The 24,403-nt window shown below is 30.2% G+C and overlaps 1 protein-coding gene across 1 annotated transcript in view; it reads left to right on the top strand.

The window, feature by feature from the left end:
* LOC135931494 (uncharacterized) overlaps nt 1–24,403 on the top strand; it is a 49,959-nt gene that overhangs the window by 15,008 nt on the left and 10,548 nt on the right. The window contains exons 8-18 of the mRNA XM_065468647.1: nt 873–1,012; nt 2,120–2,250; nt 7,907–8,276; nt 9,616–9,647; nt 9,779–10,065; nt 10,211–10,263; nt 10,426–10,711; nt 15,155–15,325; nt 15,685–15,782; nt 15,871–15,952; nt 22,399–22,531. Coding sequence (XP_065324719.1) covers nt 873–1,012; nt 2,120–2,250; nt 7,907–8,276; nt 9,616–9,647; nt 9,779–10,065; nt 10,211–10,263; nt 10,426–10,711; nt 15,155–15,325; nt 15,685–15,782; nt 15,871–15,952; nt 22,399–22,531 — 1,783 coding nt within the window. The remainder of the gene's footprint in view (nt 1–872; nt 1,013–2,119; nt 2,251–7,906; nt 8,277–9,615; nt 9,648–9,778; nt 10,066–10,210; nt 10,264–10,425; nt 10,712–15,154; nt 15,326–15,684; nt 15,783–15,870; nt 15,953–22,398; nt 22,532–24,403) is intronic.

Genomic DNA, 24,403 nt, shown 5'->3' with positions numbered 1-24,403 from the left:
TAAACCTTTATAAAATTTTAAATTAAAAACTGAACCGCTATACTAAACGGCCACTGTATACAGATCTCTGATATAAAGAATGGAATAAACAATAGACAAATAAAAATGCACAAAATTTGGGTAATATTTTATGTTAGTTTATTAATATCAGAATTTGAAAGTTCGCACCGGGCCATATTTTATTTTTTTATATATACCCAGGGGCAATATATTTAAAACCAAATATTTTAATTGTTATTAACCATAAAAATTAAAAATAAATATAATATTTTTTAAAATAATCCGGCCGAAAATATAAAATCCGGATAAGCCCGAAATTTTTTTAATCCGGGCCGTGCCGTGCAAATGGTACCTCTGCAGGTCTCTAATTAATGTACTTTATTCTTCTATCATTAAAAAATGTAAGAAAAACATACATTTTTATTTTATAACATTTTTTATGGGAGTTAGGAAGATATATTACGAGAAAGGGAAATTAGTTCAAAAATAAATATGCATAAAATCGGTATCGATAAAATTTTTTAAAAGTCCGATATCAGCGATGATCCTATACCGATATTTAATATAGTACAGCCTAAATATAAAATATACTAATATATAAGTTACTGCAATTTCAATAACTTATTTGTTTATAAATGTTTTATTTTTCGTTAATTAAAATCTAACAAATTTAGCCAATTATTTTAAAGCTATAGCTATCTATATAAAATTTATTCGTGGGAAAATATTGAATTACGGATCCCCTTAATTTCTTCCATAGTTTATCCTAGAAATTAAAATTTTTTATATACTGAAAAATATTTAAGATATAATAATTCGTTTGTAATTTTTATTTTAAAAAGTTAATTTTTTTAAAAACTTTTATCCAACAGAGCAACGAAAGATACAGGCATGGTCGTCCTCTCGTCTATGATAAGCGTTGGCAAGAGGATGTTAATAATTACACAGATGTTGAAATCAGCAAGAACGATTTCGATAAACCTGGTTACAGAAAACCTAGCTATATGTTAAGGTTGGCAATTTTGTGATGGACTAAACTGCATTATAAATTAATTCTATTTGACTATTTCTTATATCTTAATTAAAATCAGTATTGGACTTCGAAATTTGCTTTTTTGAACCTTAATCGGTTATGACATTGCCCTTTAAGGTTATTGAACTTAGTAGCTCCCAATGCTTGGGTCATCTATCGGTAGCTAAAATTCTTTTAAATTTTTTTTTAAAACTAATGGAATGGCTGAGAAGCTACGTTTTCTTTTTTAAATATTTAGAGCGGCAGTCCGCTCCTTTTAAACCTCATTTTGGGAATTGGAGCTAGGTTATTTTAAAAGGATAGCATTAACAAAGATGAAAAAAAAGCATATGATAAAGTTAAGTATTTATTAATACAAAATTCTAATATTTTTTATATGAAGATTATATTTATTAGCATTATACTAATAATACAAATTTTACTAGACTGAATATAATAACTTTCCTTGTCAATATGGAGGGCTCTGATTAAAAAGAATTTTTTTTTGTCAAATGAAACTAATAAAAATTTATATAAATATTTATTTGATAGAATATGAAGGTTGTTAATTCAATATACAATTATTCTTGCACTGATTTTTATGTATACATAAATGGGCTTATTTTTCAATTAAGTTAATGTTCATTTAGTCCCATTTTAATTTTGAAAAAAATGCAATATTAAAAACTTGGTAGACATATTTTCCTACTTATTTGATAAGAAAATCTAATATATAAAAGCATTTAAATTGGGATTATTTAAGGATTTTATATTGGTTATCAGGGTAAAGAGTTAGATTCTACATTTAGATATTTAGCGAATACATGTATATTATAATCAATTATAGTAGAAGATATACATGGATATTAACTGCCCGAAGACTGGATAAAAACGGCTGAAGGCCCGCCAAGGAGCATGGAGGCTAATCCTCCCATAAATTATGCACAAATCATTTTGAAAAATTTATATTTTTTTTAAAAATAAATTTGCATTTTCTAGCACCTCCTTTTGTAAAAATTTACAACGTCCATTACATTTACTATTATTATTATATAAATATATTTAACGAATAGTACTAATTAATTTTTAATTTAAAAAAAAATATAGAAGATTCGATGAAGATGCTCCCATAAGACGGGCACCTATCAGGGAAGATAGAGAATCTATCTCATCCTCTTCATTATGGGCCAAAGAAGGAAGCTTAAATTATCGTGATAGACATCAAAATGAGGATAAAGGTTTTTTAAATTAATAAATGAAACGATTAATTTTTATATTTAAAACTAGGATATCAAAGGCGTTTATTAATTTATTAGCTGATAACCTGTCAAGAATGACAGGGTATCAACTTCTTTTATTTGATGATGGATGAAGCAAAAATTTTCCCTTTATTTGATGATGTATGAATCAAAAATATATAAATTAGAATTGTGCTAATATTTTGTTGAGAGGTGATTCGTAAATTTTATATTATTCAGAGATATGCAGATGTACTATTTGCACAGGCCGGCCCGGATTTAAAAAATTTTTGGCCTGGGCCGAATTTTTTATTTACAAGCTCAGCCCGAATTTTTTCAAAATATATTTTTAATTTTTATAGGTAATAATGGCGATTTTAAATATTTGGGTTTAAAATTTACGACCTGGCCTGGGTTTTTAAAAAAAAATTTGTTTAGGCCTGGTCCTATTATATTAAAAAACTAAGATACGACCAGACCCGTGTACCTGGGCTTAAGGCCGGGCCTGAATGTCTGATATTATTATTAAAATATGTAAGCAAAGTAAATATTTAATATTTTCAACTATGCAAAATTTATTTAGATAATAATCATATTATTTTTAAGATACGAATTTCATAATATCTCAAATATTTTCTTCACATACTCAATAAAATATTTTTGACCTTTATTTTTTCCAATATTTATATCTGTAATTTATTTTCTAAAAATATTTAATCTTGCTTAGGTTTTGAATATATTGTTTTCTTGAATTCTTAGCATAAGCATTATATATGCTGGAATACATTTACAGTCAAATCAAAATTTAAAAATAACCTTCAGTAAATTATCTGCAATTGAGACATTCCTAATCTCTTATATTCCTGCACAGCGCCATATCTTTGATTATTTCAATTGTATATATAGCTGATGAGTATTTTTAAGGAATATATTATATTAATTAAATACTGTTTATTTGTTATTTTTTAGGAATATTTGTAATGGAAAGTGTTTGAGCTGGATTTTAAAGGTTTAAACCAAACCGTTATTATTATTTATGACCCGAACTTAAACCGTATAAAATCCGAACCAACATAATATTCCTTACGGTTCGGATCTCTATGTTCAATCTCGTTAAAACTTTTAATAGTAGTATTATCAATTCGAAAAGATCGACATTCACTAAATTTTTAGAATGATCTTAAATATTTTATTATGCTACTATTTAAATGTTATCAAATCTTAAAAAATTCATACAGAATAAAGGGATAATTATAGTAAAACGATGCCCCATCTAGTGTTATTAATTTGCTTGGTCGTAAAATTTACCACCCAATTTGGTGCTCAGGCCTACTCTCAATACTAAACCGTGGTTCAGAACTGGGGTCCAGACCCGTAGTTTAGACCTGGTATCTAGACCCGAGGTTCGGATGAATAATGTTGTTTCAAATATTTTAAAAATTATTTACCAAAAGTAAAGAAGCATCAAAACGCAATGGAGATTTCTGGGGTTAGATAGTAAAGCCCTGCAAGCAACTCAGCTGCTAAAAATTTTCTAATCGGGTCGAATTAGAGCTTAAAAATACCAAAAAATAGGATTAAAATGAATTATTGTGTTGGTTAGCCGAGCGATTATTTCCAGCCAAACCACTTTTGCAACGATTCGAAAAATCGCTTTTTTTCTAAATAAAGGATAGATTAGAATTTTTCTGGGATTAAGACAAGGACAATTAGTATAAATATAACTTTTTATAAAAATTAAAATGCTTTTTACTTATATTTTTAAATTTAAATATTTTCGGACTCAGGGCTAAAAGGAAGATTTTACTGCATAGATGGATTTTGCTTAAAAATCTTTTTTGAAGATATTTTGTACGACTCAGAACAAGATTCCAAATTTTTAGTGATTTAGAACTTATCCCTTAACATTTATTTTTAATATATTTCTTTTTAAAAAAATTTTAAATATAAAAATAAGCAAAAATACCGAATTTAATTTATTTATGTTTTTTGTTTTATATGTATGGTGCCACATATATAGAAAAAATAACTAAATAAAATTATTATATTAGATTTATTTCATTTTTAAAATTATAGATTAAGAAAAATTAATTTTGGTTTATATACAGGGGGGGGGGGTAGCGTAGGGATTATTATTTTGTGTTTTTTAAAATTTATTTAAGTTATTTTTTTCTTAACCCTTCCCTCAAATATTTATTACAATAAATAATTTAGAAGTGTTTTTTTTTCTTCTATTCATTCATATAATAATTTTTTATTTTAAATTATTGTCTTTATATAAACTAAATTATCCTAAAAAAATAATGATCACCATATAAAAATATGATAAATAAAAATGAATGTCAAAACTCAAAAGATAACGCAGTCTAACAAATTTTTATTAAGTTTGATGATTAAAATATCGTCTAAAGTACATTGGTAGTTCGTAATGAGGTTACTTACTGCTAGTGCACTGAAGGATCACTCCACCGTTACTTGCAAGCAAGGAGCAGCTAGAACTACTCGCTAGAAGGTGTATAATAAGTTTATTGAAATTTTTTGGATAGCCAATATTGCTAAATATCTTGATCGAAAGGCAATTTTTGGCTATTTATTAATTAATGATCGTCGTAATATCTATTAGCGGATAAGGGTTAAATATCAAATAATACATTTCGGCTCAAAATTAAATCGAGCCTACTATTGGGACGACTAGAGCCACCCAAGTTGTGATCGGGAACCCAAATTAAAAACTAGAGGACGAGTAGTCCAATATTCACATAGAAATAATTATCGTATTAAAAAAAGATAATATTAGATTTCTTTTTTTATAAAATGTTCTTATCTTTATATAAAAATATTGTATATTTTTACTTTACACTAGCAAATCGAGTCGCAAACTCGAGTTGTGATCGATAACCAAATTTAAGAAATACAGGACGAATAATTCATATTAATTTATAATTAACATCGAATTCGAAATAATTATTTTATAGAAATTTATCGATTTTTAGATATTTATAATTCATATATCAACAAAAAAAAAATGCTGGTAATATATATTGATTTAATTAATAATTTTCGAGGTATGGCCTAAAGTCGTAAAAATTGGCTAAGGCTCAAACCAACTAGATGAGTTGGCATTGGTCAGCTCAAGAGTAGGCTCTAGTTGTCCCAATAGTTGGCTCGATTTAATTTTGAGCCGGAATATATTTATATGTTATTTAGTTCTTATCCGATAATAGATATTACGGCGATCATTAATTGCTTAATAAATAGCCAAAAATTGCCTTCCAATCGAAATATTTAGCAATATTGACTATCCAAAAAATTTCAATAACCTTAATTATACACCCTCTAGAGTAGTTCTAGATGCTTCCATCTCGTAAATAACGATGGGGAGGTACTTCAGTGCACTAGCAGTAAGTAACCCCATTACAAACTAGATTGGATAATGTACTTTTGACGATATTTTAATCATCAAACTTAATGAAAATTTATTAAACAAAGAGTATAATTTAGTTTATATAAAGACTATAATTTAAAATAAAAAATAGATAAATGAGAAAAAGAAATTTTAATTCCTAATATTATTATCTGAATGAATAGAAGAAAAAAACACTTCTAAATTATTTATTGTAATAAATATTTGAGGGAAGGGTAAAAAATCTTGATAATAATCCCTACGCTCCCCCCTATATAAAAAATCAAAATTAATTTTATTTATTTATTATTTTCTATATGTGGCACCATACATATTAAACAAAAAACATAAATAAATGAAATTCGTATTTTTGTTTATTTTTATATTTAAAATTTAAAAAAAAAATGAAATATATTGAAAATAAATGTTAAGGGAAATAGGTAAAAATTTGGAATGATCTAAGAGTTGTATAAAATATCTTCAAAGAAGATTTTTAAACAAGATCTATCTGTGCACTCACATATTCCTTTTAGCCTTGAGTCCGAAAATATTTAAATTTAAAAATATAAATAAAATATAAAGTTAATACTAATTGTCCTTGTCCTAATCCTATAAAAATTCTAATCTATCCTTTATTTAGAAAGAAAGTGATTTTTCCAATCGTTCATTAGTTGTATGGCTGAAAATAATCGCTCGGCTAACCGACATAATAACTCATTTAATCCTATTTTTTTTGGTATTTTTAAGCCTAGGTAGACCCGATTTATTTTTTTAAACCCGAAACTGAGTTGCACGGCTTTACTATTTAACCTCAAAAATGCCACTGCGTTTTGCTGCTCTTTACTTTTGGTAAATAATTTGTTTTTGAACTATATGGAATGGCATTATTCATCCGAACCTTGAGTCCGGACACCGGGTCTGTGCTCGAAGGTCATGCTCAGAGCTGATTTAGTCAATTTTGACTCAAACCCCGGGTCTGCAATTACAATTAACAATACTACATCCATCTAAATTAGTAAATAAAACTCCCGCTCAGCCTTTTCAATGAATCAATGTAAATTTAACTATTATACTATGTCTAGCTAGCAAGAATTCTCAAAATTTTTATCGGATCAAATTGGCCCCATCATTCATTTTTTAAATAATAAATTTCCCAATTATATATATATACTAGCTGATATCTGGTCAAGAATGTCGGGGATTCAGAATTTTCTCTTTTATTCAATGATGGATGAATTGAATGAAATTAATTGTTAGGATATGATAAACTAAAAAAGAAATATATCTGCTTCACTTTACCCTTATGACAGCAATTCTTGAATCTGCCATCTGAGGGTTTTTCCAAAGAACAATTTAGAGAATCACAACATTGGCACTTAGTGTTGAGCAAGCCACGATAATGTTCTTGTACCAATGATTGTTGTGCAGGAATATCTCTCTAAAATAAAGGATATAAATTATAATTACAATTTAGTACTTTTATAAATTAAATAAATCGGAGGCCTACTAAAAATTATACATACAATTTAATATTTTTGTAATTAAAACAAATTAGAAACCTGACCTGGCTCTGTTTATAAACATATGCCAGGCCTATAATAATTTTTTTTTAATATTCTTGCTGGGCAATTTCTGATTCCCAAATTTATTATTTATCCATCATTGAATAAAAAAAATATTCTGAAAGCCCGTTATTCTTGACTATTAAAAATAAAATAAGTTTAAAAAAATATTACTCTGTCTAACTCCTATACTATGGTGGTTATCTCTATTATTCGATTTATTTCTCAAAAAATGGAAACATTAAAACATTTTAAATATAGCGAGTTATCATGTGAAAATGAATTGTCATGTGATAAAATGTTATTAATAATCATGGGTGTTAGTTCTAGTATATTTTACTAAATATCAAGGGCGTTAGTTTCAGTCACGGCATATAAGATGTTTATATGTGAATTGAAAGTAAATGAATGAATGTTTGAATTTGGTATGATATTATCATTGGACAAAATAAGCTATGAGGATTTTTATTGGACGAATTTTTTAAAAGAACACTATTGGTTTGATTGACGTTGTGACACGGCTTTTATATATTATAGATACACCACATAATATTATTATAAATTGGATTTCTTCATATCAATCATCGGCCGATATCAACGTGATATCAGATTGAATCGGTTAAATATTGGTATTTGTAAAAAATTCACCTTAAAATGAATATATGTTTCTTTTGTTATATAATATTTGTAGCCGATAACTTTCAAAACATATCTACCAACCAATCACCTCTTAAAAAACCAGTCAGTACAGCTAACAAATCTAAAGGCAAGCTCGATAAAAAACAATTTCCCTATAATAAAATTGACGACGCCAATAACCCCAATGTTTCCAATTTTTTCCCCAATTTTGGTAATATGAGCAACTTAGACCCCAATTTCAATTTAACCGCTATGACCAATATGTCTATGTCTATGAATCAAGGTGGTGAAACGAATAATAGTTCACCTTATTGGCAACAATATCAATTGATGGCCCAAAACTATTATTCAAATTATTATAAGATGATGGCCTCGAATTACCCTCAAGCTATGAATTTTTATTTCCCCAATGGTTTAAATCCGTAAGCATTTTATTAAATAATTAATGAAAATGCAAAAAATAATCTAGTGACAACATTTACATGCTGGCGACAATTTTTAAGATCCTAAAAATCTCATTTTTTTGCAAAACTATTCTTAGGGTTACCAATTTGATGTCGTTCTAGGAAGATATAGTTATTATTTCATCGATTTTAAGTCTGCTTATGTTTTTGAAATATGAACCGTTTTACTAAAACAAAAGTAAACAATAATAGGATAAATTTACTAATTGACAATTTTTTATAATCAAAGTTAACCTGGATAAAAATGGTTTCGGTTCTGAATATTTGTTTTTAAAGGGGGTTCTGGTTCTTAAAATTTTGGGAAATGGGTTCTAGTTTCGGCTCTCAAATTTGACACGATTTTTAGAACTCCAGGTTCTAGTTCCAGCTTCAAACTTTGTTAAAGCAATAAAAAAAAATTAACAAAAAATAAACCCTAGAACGAAAGGCACATTGATACAAAATATTATATTTGTTAGAAATCCATAACTGATTCTTATAAATTTTAAAAGAGGGTTTTAGGTTCTTATTTCGGATCCTAGATTTTTTCCAATTTCAAACTCTGGTTGTAATTAATTATATTTTGTTGCACCAAGATTTCTCTCACTATTACATTGGATAATCATTTCTTTATGCTTTAAATTTTTTCACATATGATTAGCTCTATAATTATATTTATATATTAGAATTAATAAAGTTGCATGTACATTGTTTTAAATATTATACAAAAATATTTATCGCAGCCTCCACATATACATAAAACGTTTTAAGTAAGTTTAGATACAACATTATCTGTGATATTTTAACATGTAGTTAGTGGGAAATTTTGGTTCAAATTGTATATATTTATATTTGTGCATGTTGAAAATATTTATTTTGTGCATCATAATTAATATTAAAGTATGACCATTAATTATAGACGCTCCCACGGAGTTTATTGCTTATCTTTCAAAAAAAATTTGTAGGATATTTAGAACGCTTTAAAATTTATTTTGCTTTTATTAAATCATAGAAATAGCCTTATTAATATAGAAATGATTTGTTTAACTAGCTATAAACAAGTGTGTAGTATTGTTACAAACATAATGTTTAAATTAGAAACAACTATCTTTCAGAATATAGTTTTGGCCTGAATTTTATCAACTGTTAAAACAATGTTAAATTCTGTATTGTATATGATAGTGCTAACAAAGATTTGTTTTTAGATGGGGTTGATATAAAATATTTAGTTACATATAATTATAATATATTGCATCTCATGGTATGGGTAGAGTGACTGAATATCTTTATAAACGTTTTATATTTCAAATTATTCTAGGATGGATAACTTAAATGAAACATTGGAGGAAGGTATATTAAATTACATCATTTATAATACAACTTATTTCATTTAAATCAGTTATATATATATATATATGTTTATCACTTTTTTATTAAGAGTGTAATCAAATAAGAATTTAAAAAACTCGATTTTATATTAGAATCGGAAACGGAAGATGACAGCGGGGAGGAAGAATTGAAAGTAGAAACTACATGCCAGGAACCTCATTTTTACACTAGACCCCACACGATAGCTAGATTTTGTCCTAACGGAAAGTTGATTATTTATACTCCTACCCTTAAATATGATGAAGGCTTAGTAAGTTCACTTGATAATCAGGAGCTTAAGGAGGAGGAAAAGCTGAGCTCCAGTGAAGTACCGATAGAAGGCAGAAGTAAACTTTTATCTCTCGAGTCGGGCCAGACTCTAAAGATTATCGATATTCAGGTTATTGATTTTTTTAAATTAAAAATGTTACTTTTTTAGATCATAATATTTAAATCTAGCAAATAAAACATTATCATTTTATATTATTAGTTTAATTTTTATAGCAATATTATTATTATATTATTTTTTTTAAATATATAAAAAGGCATTCTTTAAAGATATAAATGGCTTTAAAAAATTTCCTGGACCATTGATAAAGTATGTTTATTTAATTTAATTATGTATATTATAACTTACGAATTTAAATAATAATTCAATCAGAACATTTTACTTTATCACTCAATCAATATAAAAATTAAATCAAATTTATTTGTTTCAACAATTACTCACCCTATATCATACTTTATCACCTTTCTTAAGAACCGAAACTCATAAAGATGACTTAATCAGATATTGTACAGACCTTATCCCAAGCTTTCCCTCTTTCCTTTCTTCCCACATTAACGCAAGCAGATCAGAATCGACAAGTTCATCTGTAAATTCGTCGAGGCATAATATCGCCTCTTCTTTTAATGCTAATGACGAAAAGGAATCACAAAATCTTAACGCTTGTGCTACCAACATAACTTCAAAAATATCTCCCAATTTTAGAGAGTCATTCCAGCTGTTGGTACGGTATTTGTGTCTATCCGTTAGCCAAAATGGGGTTATTTATTTTATATACATAATTTTTATCGATTGCTTATGAGATTCTTCAACAAATAGCATATTATAACGATTAAAAATGTTAGCTGAACGTGAAAATACACTGTATCTGACCTCCCGCGGAAAAAATTAAAAGGACAACTACTTACTTTCACAACTCTTCTTCCCATAATTGGTGTAGGGATTTTCTTCTGATTAATTGAGATTTGTCTCAGATTAGCTTTGAATGTTATTGTATTTCATGATCTAATTATTATTCAATTAAAATCAGCTTAATTTTAGAAATTTCTAAATAAGTTTATTTGCATAAAATAATTTTGTGCATCAATGGGATTACATAAAAATATATTATAAAATAATCGAAATAATTATATTTTTTTCTTTTTAGCTTTCATCTTTTTCAGGTGGTAAGCTCCTTCAATATCTCTCTACATTTATGTTATTCATGTTATCTCTTTTATATAATTTATATCTTCATATTGGCTCTAATTATGACCTCATTGAAGTTTTGGCCTTCCTCTTTTACATTTGCCCATCACTTCCAAACTCTTAACCTTATTTCCTATATAGTTTATAGGCTTTATGTGCTCATACCATTTAAGTCTGTTCACCATTATCGTTTTAATAGGCACTACCTTTAAACTTCCTAGTATTCATGTACTTCGTACCTTATCTTTTCTTGATACCCCAATAATCATCCTCAGCATTCTCATCTCCATAGTTTGTAGACTTCTCTTGTCTGATTCTTTGGTTGGTCATGTTTCCGGATTATATAGAATAGTTAATGGTTCTATGGAACTGTAATTTTTCCCTTGAATTTGTGTGGGATGCTTTTGTCAAAGAGCACTCCAGATAAAGATCTCCACTTTAACCACCCTTGATTAATTTTACTCTTTATATCTTTTTCTATTGTGCCGTTTGTTTGTATAGTGGAGCCCAAATATTTGCAGCTTTCAATTGCCGATATCTGTCATTCATTTATATCAATGCTCTCTGTTTCATCTCATCCTATCGCCATATACTCCGTCTTTTCTTTATTTACTTTTAGTCCGTGCTTTTCTAGGATATTTATTCAACTCACTAATCTTTCTTTCATTTCATCCTTGGATTCGGCAAGTATCACAATATCATCTGCAGATATCATATTCCACCTGGCTATTTGCGTAGACTGTGATAATACATCTATTACTGTTATGAAGAGAAGTGGGCTGAGAGCCGACCCTTGATCAACTCTCTCGGCTATTGTGAAGCCTGCTGAAGTACCAGTTGTGCTACGGACCATTGTTTTATGGCCCATATACATATCCTGTATTCTTATATATTTTTAGGGAACCTTTTTGTGGTGTTGCACCCACCAGATAAGTTTTCTTGGGATTCTTCGAAGGCATTTTCTAGATCGAGGAAGACCATGTGTAGCTTTTTGTCCTTTTCTCTGTATTTTTCACTCATTTGCTAATTGCGTGGATTGCATCAGTCCTTGATATTCCAGGCATAAAGCCAAACTGAGTCTCTCCTATTTCGACTTTCTCTCTTAACCTTTTTTCTATTATTTTTCTTAAACTTTAAGACAGTTTAACATTAATTTTATTCCCCTGTAACTTTGACAATTGTGTGGATCCCCTTTATTTTTGAAGATAGGAACTAGATAGCTCTGCCTCCATTTTTGAGGAATATCATCGTTTCCCAGTATTTTATTGTACAGATTTGTGAGGAAATGTATACCTTCATCTCCTAGTGCTTTAAGGTTTTCTATTGGAATATCATCAGGACCCCTAGCTTTGTTGTTTTTCATATATTTGAGGCATGTGATTATTTCTTGTTCCGTTACTGGTTGTATAAGGTTTTGACTTGGGTAGTGTTCATCTAGATGTAGTATGTGGGGATTGAAGTTGAGAAGCTCCTGAAAATATTCTTTCCATCTATTCATTATTTCTTTTTCCTTTATTATCAATTTCCCATCTTTATTTTTGATTACTTTCGGAGCTCCATTTATATCCCTAGAATTCTTTTCTCGCTGTTTGGCCTATCTGTATACTTTATTTTGCCCTTAGTATGTAGTTCTTCGTACATGTCATCGTATGCCATTGCTTTGGCCTTAGCCATCCCCTTTGTAGCTATTCTCTTGGACTTTTTGTATTTTGTCTTGTCATCTGGGTTTTTGGATTTGTATAGAGGGCTTTTTTTCTTGTATAATAGCTTGTACCTCTTCATTTCACCACCATAGTTCTTTGTGTGATTTGTTGCCTCTCCTTGTCAAGCCTAGTGTAAATTTGGCAGGAATCTAGATGAAAGGTCTGTCCACATTTTTTCACTAACTTGTGAGGAATCTATTGTTTCGATGTTTGCATTGATTGCAAAGGCATCTGTCATTGATTCTAATCTACCCCATTTGATGCATGGTATTTGTGAGGTGTAAATCCATGACTAGTAACTTGTGTTGCCTAGCACCTGGGATGACTTCGCAGTCTATTACATCTTTTAATCTTCTGCTAGAGATTAGCATTTAATCTATCTGGGTTTTCCTTGTACCTCTTTCATATGTTATTAAGTGACTGTCCTTTTTCTTATAGTAGGTGTTGGCTAAGGCAAGGTCGAAGGCTTGCTCAAATTTCAGTACATGCTCTCCTTCATCATTTTTATTAGTGTTGTTAAACGGCTCGTTTTGAGCAGATTTTTAAAAACTGCTAACACAATATTTCATTCAGAAAAATACTACGCAAGCCTGAAGATTTTGCTAATAGAAGGAACAAAGGTGTAGACATATATTAACTAAATCTCGAGGTTTAGGCAATATTTTTTCTGCTAAAATATTGAGTTAGCCGTTTTAAAAAATCGGCTCAAAACTAGCCGTTTAACAACACTAATTTCTATCTCCATATCCAAAACCACCATGATGTCTTTTTTAGCTGGCTCTTGCTTTCACATGCGCATTTAAGTCTCCACCTATTATGACTAGGTCATTTTTAAGGATTTCCATTATAGCTTCATCAAGGATAGCTACAAAGTTATCTTTCTCCTCTTCTTTGCAACACGTATGAGGAGCATATAGTGAAAGAATGTGTAGTATTGATTGACCAATGCAGAGTTTTTTTCATTAGTCTATCAGAGATCCTGTTAACTTCTACCACTAAGAAGGTTAGATCTTGATTGAGGATTATTCCTATTATTAACAATTTATAGTACAATTTATACCCATCTCCAATCATCTGACCATTCCATTTCATCTCTTGTATGCATGCTATATCAACTTTTCTCTTGTTCAACATGTATGCTAATTATCTCATTTTACCTTTAAGTGTACCAATATTCAAGCTTGCTAACCTTGTTTTCTTTGCTTTGACCTTTATTTTACTTAGGATGGAGGTCTACACCCTGCGCGTCGCTTAGGGAACTTCCTAGCTTTCATATTTATATTTTTGTTTGATTCTTTCATTTGGTTTATTGGACAAGTATTCTAGCACCCGGCTCTCCAAGCCTGTCGGAGGCCCGGGTGGCATTTCTAAGCTCAGATATTCATCTTATCATATGTCTTTACACATCAGTCATCGAAGAAAAACCTGAAAACTTTTAAAGTTCCTTATCAGGATTGAACCTGGTACCTTCGGCTTCCAAGCATACATCATAAACCCACTAAGCCACCCCGGCACAAAATAATAGAAATAATATATTTTTTTTAATAAAAAGAATATTTATAAATGAATAAAAGCAAGTTGTGATTTGTTATAGAAAATATTTTTTTCATATTAAGGAATATATAAACTTGCTTAGCCATGACGCCCATTAATTATTAAAACAACAAAACATTTTTTTCATATATATTTAAATATTAATTGCTTAGATATAAATTATTCTTATTAAGATTATTTTTATTATTTTATAATATATTTTTAAAGAATGGTAAAATAGGGAATTTTTTAAATTATTTTTTTAGTATGATGTTCAAAAATGGGAACAAAATATAAAAAGTTCCTATTCGAAAACAACGGCAAACCCTGTATTTCGTATAATTCGCTAATCCTGAATATTTGCAAAACTACCCAAACCTGTGTCATTTAATTTTTTTCACCCACTCTTTAACCGGCCTCTAAATTAGTCTGTGAATCTCTTTTCATATTCCAAAAGTTTTAAAGAATACTATCAATCAATTTTAAATGGTTGATCAGTATCAGTTGCCATTTTTACAGTAGATATTTTTATATAGATAATGAATTCTGGTAATTTCTGTAATTTATAAATTAGGATATTTATATGTACAAAAAATATATAGTTGCTTTATATAAAAGATTTAACGAACCGAACCTGACCATAACTCTTATTTTATCTGAACCTTAACCAAGTTAAAATTTTACTGTTCAGATTTAAATTTGATATTTAAGGCAAATTTTTTATGACTGGTCATATTTCTCTCATTTTTGGTAGTTCACTAAATACATCATTTATATAGGCGGTAGTGGGGGCAGATGTTAGCAAACTCTTGATTTCTTCTCTATCCGATAAAATATCTTTCGAAGATCTGTCACAAATGAATAACCTGACTTTACAAGATAATTCTACTATTACCACCCTAAACTTTTCCAACAAATTTAGAGAATTATTGCTTTGTGGACATCAAAAGGTTTTATTTGTTTGTTTATATATATCAGAGACCTGCAGAGATATCATTTGTACGGCCCGGCCCGGATTTTTTTTCAAAGTTAATTTTTGGCCCCGGCCTAGGCTTTTTTTTAAAAAAATTTTCAGGCCCGGCCCTGATTTTTAAAATATATTTTATTTATTTTTGATTTTTATAGCTAATAATGGCGATTTAAAATATTTGGTTTTAGAATTATTATTTTTTTAAATTTCCAGGTCTGGCCCAGCCCGAGTATATTTAAAAAAATTAAAATACAGCCCGGCTCGTGTACCGAGGTCGGGCCTGCAGGTTATATATTTTTAAAAAATGAAATTAATTAAATTACATTTTAATTTTTCCAGGAAGCTTTGGAATTCGCCGTTAAAAATAGTCATTGGGGTCACGCTTTATTCATGGCATTAAAAATAGACAAATCTTTAGTGAATAGCATTTTTAACAAGTAATCAACAAAATATAAAACTATAGTTGTTTTTGTTTGTAAAATTTGTTCTACTTCAATATAATATGTTCTTTTCTATATTCACTAGGTTTATTAATACTATCAGTGCCAAAGACCCTATCTTAACCTTTTATCAAACAATCGCTGGTCGAGAATCGACCTATTTAAACGTAATTTTTTTTTAAATTTTATTTTGTTCCCTGGTTCACATTATTTTATAGTTTGTACAATAAAATATTGAAAATAAGAATTTAGAAATATTTTTATTTTATTTAACATTACTATGAAATTGTTAGATCTAGTTTTAATGTTTTAACCGAGGATAGTTTTATTTTTAAATTAAATTTTTATTTCCAAAAAAATTATTAATTATATATATATATTTAATTGTAAAATTTTAATCAAATATTGTTTTTTATCTTAATGAGGCGTTTAAAAAAAATCAATTCCTTTCTAGTTTTCTTTCAACTTTTTATTTTTCCCAAAACATCTTGCCCAGAGAAATAATTTAAAAAAATAAAGCAGATCTGGAAAAACGACAACTGTTTTTATTTCGTTTTTTTATCTATATATATATATATCTACTATAAAAGAAATATAAATTGATTAATAATATAATTAATCTGAAAATAGCAATTTTTATAATATATTAAAAGAATGAATATGCAAAAAAATCAAAAAAATATTTATCACAAATAAAATGCTTAGCATACAAAATGACTTCACATTATACCTAAAAAACGATACACATAACACGCCCCCACTAATTGAAAACCAAACTTTGCATTTCACCTCTCACTCGGCATAATTATCGTCCCTTTATGGTGTTTTCACGAATTTAAACGGTGGTTAGCTCCATGAGTCTCCTCCCTTTGTGTGCCGCTATTGTCGATTCCTTATATATATCACGTCTTAGTTCGACCTGGCTCCCATTAACCATTTGGTTCAATTAACCCTTATATGGTTGATTCCCCTTTATTATTATTATCAATCACCCGGCATTTAGTTAGCATACCTCTGAAACTGTCCCCTTCAAATTTTATATGAATATTTTTCCACTATGAATTTTTGATCAATTATATCCTTCAGTTTATAATCCCTATCGTAACCTCCCAGGTTCTACGCCCCTTTTCAATTTATCTCGATGCTGTACTCCCCTCTTCCGTCGATGAATTTCACTCGATTTAATTTGTGTTTCATGTTTTCCATGATCACCCCAGATCCCCGCATTCTTGTACTTCCATATATTCTTGTCCACACGGTTTGTCCCACTACAAACTCGGGCGTCTCCATTATCTCCTTTTTCACTCTTGATGTGGTTTCGGCTTTAATAAATCCAATCATATCCTGGTTCATCGCCCTAAAAACTTCTCTGCCGGAGACTGTTCATCTCCCTTTCGACTATTGTTATAATATGCCACACCTATCCAAATTTCCCCATCTCCATACTTTGATTTTTTTAACCAGTTTTTGACAATCGACACCATCTTCTCCGCCTGACCATTTGAACTGGGATAATATGGCGGCGCTAAAATATGCTTTACCCCGGTTTCTACGCAAAACATCTTAAACTGTTCATTGATAAAAGCTGGACCTCCGTCAGATACTATCGTTCTAGCTACTCTAAACCTGGCCCATAGATTTTTCAACGTTTTCACTACCATTTGCATCGTTAGTCCCCTTACTTCCTCGTACTCCACCCACTTTGAGTAAGCATCTATCACGAGTATATAAATTTTATTTTTAAAGTCAAAGAAGTCAACGGGTATCCGCTCCCACTGCTGAGTAGCCCTTGGCCAAAAACTTTTCTTGTCTTTATGGGGCATCTTGTCCCACGTATTGCACTTCAAACAACTCTTACTGATATTTTCGATATCTCTATTCATCCCTGGCCACCAAACATATTTTCGGCCCCATTGCTTCATCCTCTCCTCACCTTGATGCCCAGCATGAATCATTGTCAACACAGCATCCCTTAATTTGAGCGGCACTACACCTCTATTCCTTCGTATGAATTCATCTATTATGGCCAAATCTTTTTCTATATATTTGAAAGTTTTGTCTCCATCTCGCCATGTCTTTCGCCTATTTATGCATACTTTGATACGAGTTAATTCGCGATCCTTTAATGTGGCATTCCTTTAGATATTCCTACCATAGCCCTAATCAATCCTTGCTCATCCTCCTCCTCCATACCCTTTGACTCACTATCCTCATAATTCCTTCCCGCTCCACATCTAGAAAGAATATCCGGTAAATAATTTTCTCTTCCCCGCCGATATTTTAATTGTTAGTCAAAATTGCCCACCAGTAAGGCGACAACATTAGCTCTTTATTATCCTTCTTGAACAGATGCACCAGCGGTTTGTGGTCCGTATATACCATGAATCTACGCCCTATTAAATACTCTCGGCATGTTTTTTATCCGAAAATAACGGCCAACACTTCTTGCTCGATAACCGAATATCTAGTTTCCGCCGCCCTAAAAATTCTTGAGAAAAACAAAACAGGTCTCTCCAGGCCGTCTACACAATGTAATAACGCTCCTCCTACACCTTTACTGGACGCATCTACCGCCAAAACCACCTCCAAATCGTTATTAAAGCATACTAGAATAGGTTCTCTCCCAATTCGACATTTTAGCTCCTCAAACCTTCTTTCCTGTTCCCTTTCATTCAAATCGTTCTCTCTTTTTCAGTAATTTATACAGGCGCCGCGGCGCTATCTGCGCAAAACCTTCCACAAATCGGTGATAATAATTTACCATCCCTAGAAAGGCCTACACTTCCACTTTATTTTTCGGTCTCAACATATTAGTTATTCTTGCCATATTTTTATCCAGCGGTCTCACCTCTCTTTCATTAATCTTGTGTCCTAGATACACCATCTCTGATATTTCCAACACACTCTTCTCGGCACTTGCCCGCAATCCTTTACCCTTAATTCTTCGGAATACCTCCTCTAATCTCTGGGTATGCTGCTCAGGAGTCACCCCCGTTACTAACACATCGTCCATGTAGTGGAAAACTCCTTCTAGGCCTTGAAAAACGGCAGCCATAGTTCGCTGAAAAATAGGAGCTGATACACTAAGTCCAAAGGACAATCTACAAAACGTAAACAATCCTTTCGGCGTCGTAATGGTCAATAAATTTTGTACTTCTGGCTTCACCCCCAATTGTAAGTAGGCATTTGAAAAATATATACTTCCCTTTAGACTGGCTAATATCCTTAATTTGCGACAATGGATATTTCACTTCTACAACCCACGGGTTTAGCGTGACCCGCAAATCTGCTCACAAACGGAGCTTTCCATTGGCCTTCTTTACCGGCAACAGCGGTGTTGCCCACTCACTATATTCCACAGGACATACAATTCCCTTCTTTACCCATTGATCCAATTCTATTTCCACTTCTCTTCGCCACTCAAACGGTACTCGCCGCAATCCACAAAATTTTGGCACACAGCCCTCCTTTATTTTATATCTACTTCATAATCTTTCAGACACCCCAATTCTTCATCGAAAATTTCCTGATAATTATCCGCTAATTTACGCTCTCCTTCTCGCACTTTAATCATTCCTAATTCCCTCTCTTCATTCTGCAATTCCGCTCCGTTACTCAGACTCATTTCCATCTCCACTCCTCGAATACCTGCTTTTCCTCCACTTTTTCGTTCCATCTCCTTTTTAACCTCTATCGTCCATTCTTTCCCTATTTCTCCTCTGGAATTATTCTCCCCGATTTTCTCCTTAAACCTATTAGCATCAATTATTCCCCTAGAACTATTCCCCCAAATTCCTCTCCTGATATTCCCCAATGAGTCTCCCCTATTACTCACCAATTAGTTCCCCCGATAACTCTCCAATGAGTCCCCCCGATTTCTCTTCTAGAATTATTCCACTTTAGTTCCCCATTAAACATGGTCTCAACTCCCCGCAACACATTCTCACTCAATGCCATAATCGTATATTCCTCACTAGTTATTGGCACAATACCCCCTCCCCACACCATGAAAATACTCCCCCAAAACTATACCATGGACCTATTCGGGTGATCTAATCCCACCCAATCACCGCTTCAACCCTCCTATTAATAATCCATAAATCTAATAATTTCCACTCTTTCTCCCAACACTGCTTCTATTTGAAATCTCCCCATTACAGATACTTGAGATCTATCGAATTGTCGTATTCTCAATCCTTCATTTTCAATCATCTCATCAGGCCAAATACTATATTTATTGTATCCAATTACCGAAATAGCCGCTCCCGTGTCAAATAACATTGGTACCAAACTCCCCTTAAAATTTATCATTACTCTTGGACATGGGTCATGTACTATTCTTTCTTGTATCATATTTACACATCCCATTATTTTTATTTCTTTATGAGAACCCACTTTGCCCATCTTTTCTAATCTCCTCGCCCGGAACCGAGTATTTTTATTGCTATCATATAGTCACCATATGTCCTCTTTTACAACATCTAAAGCACTCCACATTTTGTTCCTCGGTTTCTTTTACACTAAATACCACGATTCCTTTGCTTCTCTCACTCTCAATAGTCGGCACATTCGAAGTTTTTTGTCCCATTCCTTTTTGTGGGAAACCCTGCCTGGTATCATAAGTTCCAGTATTACACTCCTCTTATTGTGTCCATGCCCAAATCTTCCACAACCCGCACAACGCAATTTTTCTCGTTTACCCGGGCAATATAAGGCTATATGTCCATATTTTCCACATTCAAAACTTAATAAAATTTGGGCAGCACTTCTGTGTAATAAGTTAAAATAAAACAAATTTCATAAATTTTTATAACTATTTTAAATTTGATAAAATTTGGGCAGCACTTCCGTATAACTGGCTTATATAATTGGGTGATTTTCGTCTAATAGGTTTATATATGCAAAAATTTGGGCAGCACTTCCGTGTAACTGGCTTATTCAATAAAAATTTTGCACTTCCGTGTAACTGGTTTTTTTAATAAAAATTTGGGCAGAACTTCCGTGTACCCGGAACCTATTAGTATAGATAAATTCCTCGAATTTGTTCTGATGCAAACCTGCCCTTATGGCCTTTCTATTAATCCTCCTATTTGCGCTTATGCAAACCTGCCCCTAAGGCAATTATATTAATCACTGGAATTTGCTCTGATGCAAACCTGCCACTATGGCCTTTATATTAATCCCTGTACCACAAACTTTATTCCAAAACGAGAATCGTAGAACAGTCTTGGCCACCACTTTAATGTTTTAACCAAGGATAGTTTTATTTTTAAATTAAATTTTTATTTCCAAAAAAAATTATAAATTATATATATATTTAATTGTTAAATTTTAATCAAATATTGTTTTTTACCTTAATGAGGGGTTTAAAAAAATATCAATTCCTTTTTAGTTTTCTTTCAACTTTTTATTTTTCCCAAAACATTTTGCCAGAAAAATAATAAAAAAAAATCAGACAATTTGCACGGCCCGGCCCGGATTAAAAAATTTTCGGCCCTGCCCGGATTTTTTTTTAAAAAATTTCTACGGCCCGGCTCGGGTTTAAAAATTTTAGGCCAAGTCCGGCCCTGATATTTAAAATAGAATTTTGAGAAGCCCGGCCCGGCTTGGATTTTAAAAAAAAAATCTCTGCTCGGAATTTTTTAAAATTATATTCGACCTGGTATATACAAAAAATTCATCTATTTGGTATTTTATCATATTTTTTGGCGAGTATTATCATTTAATAAGCAAGCATATTAGCTAATGTTGTTAAACGGCTTGTTTTGAGCCGATTTTTAAAAACGGCTAACTCAATATTTTCGCCAGAAAAATATTGACTAAGCCTCGAAATTTCGGTACTATATGTCTAGACCTTTGCTCCTTCTATGAGCAAAATTTTCAGGCTTGCATAATATTTTTCTGGATAAAAAACTGAGTTAGCCGTTTTTAAAAATCGGCTCAAAACGAGCCGTTTAACAACCCTCATATTATTTATTTTTTTATTCTAAACAGATATTTAGTATATTACAAATTGATACTATAAAAAATTTGGGTAAATAATATTTTGAGAATATACTATATTAATTGTATTTATACAAAAAATAAAACTGATATTTTTATTAATAAAATATATAACATATTATATAATAATGTATTTAATCCTCTGCATATTTATTCCATGGCAGGAAACCTATATTTATATTATGTAATAGATACTATGAGTGTTAGATAGTGTTAACTTTCACCAAACATTATATTAATCATAACTATATATAATCATTATAACCATATCTAATTGCCGAATATTATAATTCATAGGGCCGGGCCTGCAGGTCTCTGAAAAAAATAAAGAAAATCTGGAAAAACGACAATGTTTTTATTTCGTTTTTTTATCTATATATATATATATATATCTACTATAAAAGAAATATAAATTGATTAATAATATTAATATAAAAATAGCAATTTTTATAATATATTAAAAGAATGAATGCGCAAAAAAATCAAAAAAATATTAATCACAAATAAAATGTTTATCATACAAAATGACTCCACACTATACCTATAAAACGATACACATAACACTAGTATTTAACAATTAAAAATGGTATATTGTATTTAAATTTTTTAGCAGATACAACTTGCTTCCTTTTCGAAAGTCAACGCTTTTGAATGGCGATCACATTTAGCCATGATATTGGCCAACCCAACTAGTAACCCTATCAAAGATAAAAAAAATGTGGAAGTTATGGGAGACGTATTAGGTATAATTTTTTGGACTCACTGAAACTCGGGGAAAATTTTAATATCATTTTTTTATTTTTAAATTTTTTTTTATTTAAAAATAATAAATATGCGATCGTATGGATATGGGTGGAAATTTTTTTATGTAATAATAATTCAAATTCACATATATATAAATAAGAGGAAGATTTTCTTCCAATTCTGGGGATGCTCCTCAATAGATTCCTCCATAAACGCTCAATACGTTGAGTAGGCCTATTCAAAAACGAATTCGAATCGAATAGTGCATTAACGAATTGAATAATTTACTATTACGAATAATAAAATATACCCCTTGCCATTTTCGAGAGTATGGGGACCCGATATGCATTTACTTTCCACCACATTAACGGGTCAGTATCACTCTTTGCTCTTGGTTCACTCAGATTAAAATCTATTTCACACAGTTGAATATAATTTTGTTTAAAAACAATGTCTAGCCTGTTTTGTTGAATTTTATCCTTATTTGTTTGATAGTTATATTTATGAGCTTATAAAATAAAATCATATCTAAATGGGGGTAAATTAAATACCTGTATATCTATTGTAAATCTCTTTAAATTTGTCCATTAACTTGGATATATCAATATCATAATCAACAGATATTGATTTAAAATATTCTAATTTAAGCCTGGGATCTAATATTGTGGTTATTATTGCATCATCGGCAGTTAAATTATAATAGCCCAACAATTTATCACATACTACTTTGAAACTATTGTTAAAGGATTTATGGAAACCAGGTTTTTCATTTTTTAGATGTTCAAGAATTAAAATATAATAAGGTATAACCAAATTATAAGTAGGATAATTCTCCCCACATACCATATTTATAGTTTCATATAGAGGCAATAGTATAGCTTTAATTTTTATAAGATCCTCCCATTCTTCCTATTTGTTACCAAAGTATTATATTATTACCTAATTATAAATTTTAGTTTACCTCTTATATTTGTTTTTCTTGAAGAATTTTAATATTAGTTATTACTTCATTAACTAATTTTGTTATAGCAGGCTTTAACAATAAACCCCTTTCAATCATTTGGTAGGTGCTATTCCACCTTATTTCACAATCCAATTTTGGTTTTAAAAAATTTAGGGGAGGGTGTAGGGAACTACATATATTTTTTAATAAATTTAATATTTTTTAGGGGAATTACGAATCATTCTAATAATGTTTCTTAGTTTTAGAATTGAAGGATCTAAAATTTTTAATATTTCTTTGGATATTAAATTAATTACATGGGCAAAGCATCGGATGTGCCCTATTTTTATTAATGGATATTTTAAAGAAAAGGTATCAATAAATGTTTTATTATTAGTTGCATTATCTAAAGTTATGTAAAAAATTTTATTCTCTAAATTATAATTTTTAATTATTTTAACAAAGGCTTTAAATATATTTTCGCCTGAATGTGTTTCATTTATTGGACTGACATCCAAAATTATGTTATTTATTTTAAAATTATCATCAATAAAATGGGCTGTTAGCCCTAAAAAAGGAACCTGTGTTGGGCTAGTCCAAATGTCAGATGAAAAATTAATCTGACTTTTATTTTTATTTCCTTTACCAACTGTTCTTTTTCTGCAAATGTATTATACATGTGCAATTTAAGAGTATTGGAGCATATTGATTTTACAGAACAATCAAGATCACTTATAAAATTTTTAAAATCATTTAAATTAATAATTTTTAAAGGTATATTATTATTTATAAATAATTATAATAAATTATCCTTAAAATTAATTTTTTTTGAAGAATTTGGTGTAGACTTTAAAAAAATGTCAATTTTATTATTTTTTTTACTAAGGTATGAATGAAACCGATTATAATGATTAATAAGAGGAGATGT

This window comes from Gordionus sp. m RMFG-2023, chromosome 1 (genome assembly GCF_954871325.1).
Source record: "Gordionus sp. m RMFG-2023 chromosome 1, tfGorSpeb1-WG-v2, whole genome shotgun sequence".
NCBI lineage: Eukaryota > Metazoa > Nematomorpha > Gordioida > Chordodea > Parachordodidae > Gordionus > Gordionus sp. m RMFG-2023.
Note: the sequence above shows the minus strand (reverse complement) of the source record. Positions and strands in the feature narration are given on the sequence as shown.